Source organism: Ranitomeya variabilis, chromosome 6 (genome assembly GCF_051348905.1).
Source record: "Ranitomeya variabilis isolate aRanVar5 chromosome 6, aRanVar5.hap1, whole genome shotgun sequence".
Lineage (NCBI taxonomy): Eukaryota > Metazoa > Chordata > Amphibia > Anura > Dendrobatidae > Ranitomeya > Ranitomeya variabilis.
The window spans coordinates 365314262-365323125 of NC_135237.1; the positions used below are offsets into that span (position 1 = coordinate 365314262).

The window sequence follows — 8864 nt, forward strand, 5'->3', positions numbered from 1 at the left end:
CATATATAGATAGAAAAACGTAAATATGGGAACCTATTGAGTCCATAATCCATTGATTCGGGTAACCAATTACCCCTATGTATCTTGAGATTTGAGGAGACCTACTATATTTGTAAGGTCCACTCGACTGCTATCAAGAGAGGAGCTTTATTAGTGTTTCTATGCCCCTTTTCCTATGTCTATTGTTTGGGATATGATCCAAGATGCCATTGAAGTGTAGACTTTTAGTTTTAATTAAAGGGGTTGAACAAAAATATCCTGTGAAACGTTTAGAAATTACAATAATTTTTCTACAAAGCCTTCTCATTTCAGGAGCTCAAAAGTAATTGGAAAAATTAACTTTATGATAAACAAAATGTTCATGTTTAAAACTTTGTAGAGCATCCTTTGCAGGCAATGACAGCCATAGACATCACCAAACACTGGGTTTCCTCCTTTGTGATATTTTGTCAGGTGTTCACTGCAGCTGACTTCACTTGTTGCTTGTTTGTGTGTTTTTCTGCCTTAAGTTTTGTCTTAAGCATGTGAAATGCTGCTCGATGGGGTTGAGTTATAGTGACTGACTGGGCCATTGCAGAATATTCCACTTCTTTGGGTTGCTTTTGCAGTATGTTTTGAGTCATTTTCCATCTGTACTGTGAAGCGCCGTCCAATCAACCTTGCTGATTTGGTTGAATCTGAGCAGAAAGTATAGTCCTGTACACTTCAGAATTCACCTGACTGCTTCTGTGTTCAGTCACATCATAAATACTAGTGAGCCATTGGAAGTCATGCATGCCCACGCCATCAGACTGCCTCCACCATGTTTTACTGAGGATGTGGTGTGCTTGTGATCATGAGGCTTTACAAGCCTCTACTCTTGATCTTGGTTTAATCGGTCCAAAGAATGTTTTGCCTCAAATTAAAGCGGAGTCTGCACTTTAACCCAATAGTGATGATATAAATATATCTGGAATGTTTTGGTAAACAGTTAATTTTTGGACCTAGCTGTACGCTCTCCTTAACATTGAGATTGCAATACCAAGGTGGATAAGTTGTGGAATCATGCCAATCACAGAACTGCTAGACATGCTAATGATATATAAATGATGGAAACAAAATTTTCAAAACTTCTCAATTTATTTAGTATTGTATATGAGCACCACATGCAGATATCCTTGCACTTGTATGCATTGGCATGCTATCGATGGGGTTATTATTGGTTGAGAAGTGTTTTTGCACAGTGAATGCACTTGGGCCCACAAATCATCAAGATCCACTGCTGGCAGCTCCATTGGCAATTGCTAACCAAGGCCGTCCCAGGTGTGCTGTATGGGAGACAAATCCGGAGATGCTGTAGACCTTGGTAGCACATTTAGGTCATACAATATCACAAGCAAGATTTGGCATGGTTATTGTGTTTTTAAAGCAATTTCTCTTAAGTTTTTCCACACTTGTTTCCCGGCCAAATCACTAAGGCTACGTTCACATTAGCGTTAAGCTAATGTGCGTCGGCGACGCAGCGGCGACGCATGCGTCATGCGCCCCTATACTTAACATGGGGGACGCATGCGTTTTTTTTGTTGCGTTGTGCGACACATGCGTCTTTTTTGCCGCAAGCGTCGGACCAAGAAAACGCAACAAGTTGCATTTTTCTTGCGTCCGATTTTCGGCAAAAACCGACGCATGCGTCGCAAAACGCAGCGTTTTTGCGTGCGTTTTGACGCGTTTTTGCGTGCGTTGTGCGTTGCGTCGCCAACGCAACGGCGCACAGCGCTAGTGTGAACGTAGCCTAACGCTGAGCTGGACACAAGCAGACTTGTGACTTCAGGAGTCCACGGCTTGAGCAATGTATTTACATGCACATGTGTGCGACAGAGACAAGACATCATGAGAATATACAGTAGATGAATATGGATAAGTGAGAAAATCACTTCGTTTTCTATTTATGTTAATTTTCAAAAATGTGGCGTTTTGTTTTTTAATTGTCAATGGTTTTTTTTTCTTGTTTTTAAGATCTGGAAGAGAGCATTCCCCTTCAATGGAAGAGCAGATACTACAAACGGACATAAAGTATAATTTTGCCTGTGAGGTCGGGTCAGAAAACCATGGACTGCTACTGAACTTCTGACTGTTACATTTCTGCTCTTTGCCATCGGTTGTACACTCCAGGATGTGGCAGTCATGTTGTTTGTACACATATTATGCAGCTCTGCCTGGGACACCACAAGGCATAGATGGATCACCGAGCAAGGGCATACAGTCCACTGAACATATTCGTTTGCACCTTACAATATTTTTTATATATATTTTTTTTAGAATTTAACAACTTTTGTTAAAAGAAAATACGTAATCAAAACGTCGGGTTTCTTGGTCTCACGTTGAAGCATATTAGGAGACTACTTTAAGGTACAGTAAGTGGTTAATGTGATTTTTATTTTTGTAGGTTAGTCCCTCGCCACAGTGCCTTGAGGATGTTAGTCCTTGATCTCATGTTCCCTGCTGTACTGTACTTTGCTGCTAATTTAAAAAAACAAATATTATGCATATCTATCATCTGTGGATCTAATGCCTTGTGCCTTACTGATTGTTGTTCCTTGCCATCTTAAAGGGAACCTCAGCAGGTTTTTACCACCTACTGTGAGATTCGCATAACGTAAGAGCAGAGACCCTGATTCCAGCGATGTGTCACTTACTGGGCTGCTTGCTATGGTTTTGATTAAATCACAGTTTTATCAGGAGGAAATTATCACTAGTCTCCATATTCATGAGCTCTATAATACTGACTCCACCACTGACTGGCTGCTTCTGCCTCCATTCATTGTACACAGAAAGCTGTCAGCCAGTGGTGTGAACGCGTTCTGCAGATCTCCGCTTTCAGTGAGCTGGTTTTTATCACCTGGACACTATCATTAGAGGATTAGTGAGGGTATGTGCACACGTCCGGATTTCTTGCAGAAATTTCCTGAAGAAAACCGGAAATTTTCTGCAAGAAATCCACATTTTTTTTTTGCGTTTTTTTTTCCCTTTTTTTCGCGTTTTTTTAGCATTCTGCAAGCGTAATTAGCTTGCAGAATGCTAAAGTTTTCCAAGCGATCCGTAGCATCGCTTGGAAAACTGACTGACAGGTTGGTCACACTTGTCAAACATAGCGTTTGACAAGTGTGACCATCTTTTTACTATAGATGCTGCCTATGCAGCATCTATAGTAAAAGATAGAATGTTTAAAAATAATAAAAAAAATGGTTATACTCACCTGCAGGCGTCCGTTCCTATAGATGCCGGTGTGGTTCAGGACCTTCCATGACGTCGTGGTCACATGAGCGGTCACATGACCGGTCTCGACCAATCACAAGACCGTGACGTCATCGCAGGTCCTTCACCGCACACCAGCTATAGAAACCGAAGCGGCAGCATGCAGCTGAGAGGCGGGAAGACATCGAAGGTGAGTATAGGACTATTTTTTATTTTAATTCTTTTTTTTTTTTTTACCAATTATATGGTGCCCAGTCCGTGGAGGAGAGTCTCCTCTCCTCCACCCTGGGTACCAACCGCACATAATCTGCTTACTTCCCGCATGGTGGGCACAGCCCCATGCGGGAAGTAAGCAGATCAATGCACTCCTAGGTGTGCGGAATCCCCTGCAATTCCGCATTTTAATGAACAAGTTGCTTTTTTTTCCGCGATGCGATTTTTTTCGCGGAAAAAAAGGCTACATTTGCACAAAAAATGCGGAATACATTGAAAATAATGGGAGGCATATGTTAGCGTTTTTTTCGCGTTTTTATAGCGAAAAAACGCGAAAAATACTGAACGTGTGCACATGGCCTAAATCTAATGTCATGTACTTATCCATATTAATGAGCTCTGTATAACCCAATTGCCACGACTGATTTGAGCTTTCTGCCTATGCAGAGTTTGCTTTGAAAGCTGCCAGTCAGTGGTGGGTACAGGGTTACACAGCACTTAGCATTCAGAGAACTGGTACATCTGCATGAGATACAAGTTATTTTTTTTATAGCAAAACTACAGCAAGCGGCCAAGTAAGTTATATATCGCTGAATTTGGGGTCTCTGCCCTTTCATCGTGCTTCTCTCAGATGACAATAACCTGGTGACTGATTGCCTTTAACGGTTCAAGAACATATTATTAAAAGAATATATGCAAGAGTAGAGCACCCATACTAATTCTAGCATCCCTACTCTACCTCCATTTGCGTTTTTTTGGAGTCTCTACAGATTTGAAGAAAATCTTGCCATGTTTTATCAGAAATATTACTTCTAAGGTGAAAAGTGACATCTGACAAAGCATTGTATGATGGCACACTGACTCTTTCTCTTCAAAGCATGGAGTCCTATGGGAAAGCCTATGAACTTATCCATATGGCACAGTGGATGTTTGTAGTCTAAGACTTGGAAACAACTAGTACTTGCCAAAATTAGAGTATTCTGATGTTGTAATGGTTTCCTGCGGGTTTCCAGCTTTTGATATTGATTGGCTGTGCTTGGGGAGACTATAGTTCTTATATTTGGGGATATGGCTGTTGGGACTGCCACAGCTCAGCAGCAAAGTGGCTGGACCCAGTACAGTGAGGTTTCCGTGTGTGTGACTGTGTGTAGTATTGCTGCTCTCGCCCATCTGCTGAGTGGAGAACCAGGGGTTGCTAGATTAGAGCACCTCTGTATTAGAATTGAACTAGAGGGGCAATAAAGGTCCAGTGAAAGCTGCATGTTCTCAATTCTGCTGAATGTCCAGGTTCCAACAGTCCTATTCCACCCGAGCGCACATTTTATGGCCACATTAGGTGAAAGTCAGCCAATCCCATTGATTCTGTGGGGATCAGCCAATTATGTGGTGTATATGGAGCCTCCCGACTTTACCCTGACATGATTTTGGGGGTGAGAATGAGCGGTAGTTGAAAGTTTAATTTCTGATCCTTTTTTTTCATAGGAGATGAGCTGCCTCCAGAGGAGACTTGCAGGTGCTTACTCCTCATTGAAAACGCATGACTGCTGAGCTGAATTGATTGCTCTGGTGTAAGGGTATATAGCAGCTAGAAGAGTATAACCCAATAATTTTAAAACATAACCTTTACTGATAAGATTAAAAAATGGACAAACAAATCACAACACACATCAAAATAAAGTGCTCACGCCGAGGCGTTAACTACATTCTACATGGTGGGGGGTGTCCATAGTAGGTTACATTCGGGCCTGTCCTTGTGAGGACAGGAGTCATTGCTGGGGCACGACAGGGGTTTAGGAAAAAGGTCCCCGTCCCCTCTACCTTATCCTACTATTGTTGGACCCTCCCTGGGACCCTGTATAACCTGTGTGGGTTCCCTTCGTCCAGAATTGGTGAGATCAAACCAGTTTTTTTATTAGAGCACAGTTTTCGGCGTGAGCACTTTATTTTGATGTGTGTTGTGATTTGTTTGTCCATTTTTTAATCTTATCAGTAAAGGTTATGTTTTAAAATTATTGGGTTATACTCTTCTAGCTGCTATATACTATGTACCCTAAGAGTTGTGCAACAGCTTGGTGAATCTTAGCTGCAGCTGATTGTTTCTCTGGTGTAAGGGGGAGTCGGGACAGAGTGCCTAACCAAATGCACAGTTGGTAGACAGCTATCTCGAGTACAGTGGCATGTAAATGTATGGGGACCCCTGGTCTTTTACATTTTAAAAATTACAAAAAGGAAAATGAGCCTGCATGGTTAGTACCTATTTAAATAGAAAAATGGAGTTCCATACATGTAATATTTCTTTAAAAGTAGTACATTTTATTGAAACATATCAAAAATCACATACAATTAACAAAAAGACTACTAAAAGTGACACAAAACCCTAGTCTGGAGATTGCTGCTCTCCCGGCACAATACATGTGTCTAGATGTACCTAGAGCATGGTAAAATATCCACCATACCATGGATAGTCCAAGTTATACGTACTGATAGCCAAACATAAGTATGAGGCAACATTCAGTATCTATCTGATAGTATATGCCACAGGCATTATCAAAATATCAAAGGATCCATGTAAACAGACAGAAATACAAGGTGGCGTTATTAACCCCTAGGGGGTTCTACACTGGCATCCCGGCACTTGATTGTCCTACAGCATGGGTAAGGAACTTTTCTCTTAATAACGCCACCTTGTATTTCTGTCTGTTTACATGGATCCTTTGATATTTTGATAATGCCTGTGGCATATACTATCAGATAGATACTGAATGTTGCCTCATACTTGTGTTTGGCTATCAGTATGTATAACTTGGACTATCCATGGTATGGTGGATATTTTACCATGCTCTAGGTACATCTAGACACATGTATTGTATTGTGCCGGGAGTGCAGCAATCTCCAGACTAGGGTTTTGTGTAACTTTTAGTAGTCTTTTTGTTAATTGTATGTGATTTTTGATATGTTTCAATAAAATTTACTACTTTTAAAGAAATATTACATGTATGGAACTCCATTTTTCTACTTAAATAAGTATTGGGAGTATACACCTACTGGCCAGTAACTTAATGGGTATCTACATGAAGCCAATTTGGCATTACCTTTTAGTATTTGGGACCCATTTTTCTTTTGTGAGTCTGAGTTTTATGGTTAGTACCTAGTTAGTACCTAGTAGCACCCCCTTTTGACAGTATTAAAGCTTGTACACACTTTTTGCAGCCAGCCAAGACTCTTTCAGTTCTTGTTCGAGGGAATTTCATCCATTCTTCTGTTAGAAATTTCTTCCAGTATTTTGAGGTCTAGCCACAGATTTTCATTGATGATCAGAGGACTGAGGGCCATTTTATAACCTTCAGCTTGCATCTTTTGAGGTAGTTCTACACCATGTTCCAAATTATTACACAGGGGAACAATTTGAAAAAAAATTTCTGTTGAGTTAGGTTTTTGAGCTGATTTATACTAAAATTGGCATGCTGATTCCAAAAATGTAGTCAGTTTTTTTCTAGCACGTCAAGTTTTTCCTACACAACTTACCTGCCAGAGAAGCACAATTGCACTGATATCTGTAATAAGACTTGTTATCTGATTACAATTCGACTCATATAGAGCTACGTGGCAACTTGTAAGAGTAGTCACAACTTTGTCATGCCTATTTCTTATATATTTCATTTTTTGTTCATATTTGTACTATTTAAAAAAAACAAAACACTTTTTAGGTACTGTAGTTTACATAGTTTTGAGAAGACAAAAATCCTATAGTTCAAAAACTTGACGTGATACAGAAAAACTGAGATCATTTCTGGATTCAGCATCCAAAAATTAATTAAGAACAGTTGTCTGACCTAACTCTTAAAAAATTGTGTTCCCCAGTGTTATGCAAATGACATTTTTCTCAGATTTTCCTAAATGGTCGGTGCAAATGAGTCAGTCTAATAAGTCATCACCCATTAGAGTATATATCGAATTTTAATGAAGAAACCTCCCAATGATAACAGTGTAATCTCCAAAATGAATAAAAACTCAAAATGCACTGTTCCAAATTATTAGGCACAGTAGTATTTCTAAACATTTGATATGTTTTAAAGAACTGAAAATGCTCATTTGTGGAATTTGCAGCATTAGGAGGTCACATCCACTGAACAAAAAAGCTATTTAACTCCAAAACATCCTAACAGGCCAAGTTACATGTTAACATAGGAACCCTTCTTTGATATCACCTTCACAATTCTTGCATCCATTGACCTTGTGAGTTTTTGGAGAGTTTCTGCTTGTATTTCTTTGCATGAAGTCAGAATCGCGTCCCAGAGCTGCTGTTTTGATGTGAACTGCCTCCCACCCTCATAGATCTTTTGCTTGATGATCCTCTAAAGGTTCTCTATAGGGTTGAGGTCAGGGGAAGATGGTGGCCACACCATGAGTTTATCTCCTTTTATGCCCATATTAGCCAATGACTCAGAGGTATTCTTTGCAGCATGAGATGGGGCATTGTCAGCATGAAGATGATTTTGCTCCTGAAGGCACGTTTCTGCTTTTTATACCATGGAAGAAAGTAGTTGTCAGCCAGAAACTCTCTATACTTTGCAGAGGTCATTTTCACACCTTCAGGAACCTTAAGGGTATGTGCGCACATATTTTTGAGCGCTGCGGATTTTTCCGCAGCGGATTTCATAAATCTGCAGGTAAAAGGCACTGCGGATTACCTGCTGAATTAACGGGGTTTTTATGTGGAATTTGTGTGGATTCCACCTGCGGTTTTACACCTGCGGATTCCTATTATGGAGCAGGTGTAATCCGCTGCGGAATCCACACAAAGAATTGACATGCTGCGGAATGTAAACCGCAGCGTTTCCGTGCGTTTTTTTCATGGGCACTGCAGATTGCGTTTTCTATTGGTTTGCATTGTACTGTAAAAACATGGAAAGCTCCTGCGGATCCACAGCAAAATCCGCAACGTGTACACATAGCATAAAGGGCCCTACCAGCTGTTTCCCCATGATTCCGGCCCAAAACATGACTCCTCCATCTCCTTGCTGACGTCGCAGTCTTGTTGGGACATGGTGGCCATCCACTACTCCATCCATCTGGACCATCCAGGGTTGCTCGACACTCATCAGTAAACAAGACTGTTTGAAAATTAGTCTTCATGTATGTCTGGGCCAACTGCAACCGTTTCTGCTTGTGAACACTGTTTAGGGGTGGCCAAACAGTAGGTTTATGCACCACAGCAAGCCTTTGAAGGATCCTACACCTTGAGGTTTGAGGGACTCCAGAGGCACCAGCAGCTTCAAATAACTGTTTGCTGCTTTGTAATGGTATTTTGGCAACTGCTCTCTTAATCCAATTAATTTGTCTGCCAGAAACCTTCCTCATTATGCCTTTATCTGCATGAACTCTGTCTGTGCTCTGTTTCAGTCACCAAGCTCTTC

At 40.8% G+C, this 8864-nt stretch overlaps 1 protein-coding gene across 2 annotated transcripts in view; it reads left to right on the forward strand.

Moving 5' to 3' along the window:
- The window catches only part of MRS2 (magnesium transporter MRS2), a 37598-nt gene extending 32894 nt beyond the window's left edge, over window positions 1–4704 (forward strand). The window contains exon 11 of one of the 2 annotated variants that reach the window (XM_077269967.1): window positions 1996–4704. In XM_077269967.1, coding sequence (XP_077126082.1) covers window positions 1996–2058 — 63 coding nt within the window. In that variant the 3' untranslated portion in view covers window positions 2059–4704. The remainder of the gene's footprint in view (window positions 1–1995) is intronic. The other variant, XM_077269968.1, reaches the window with a different exon arrangement.
- Window positions 4705–8864: the final 4160 nt, after the last annotated feature.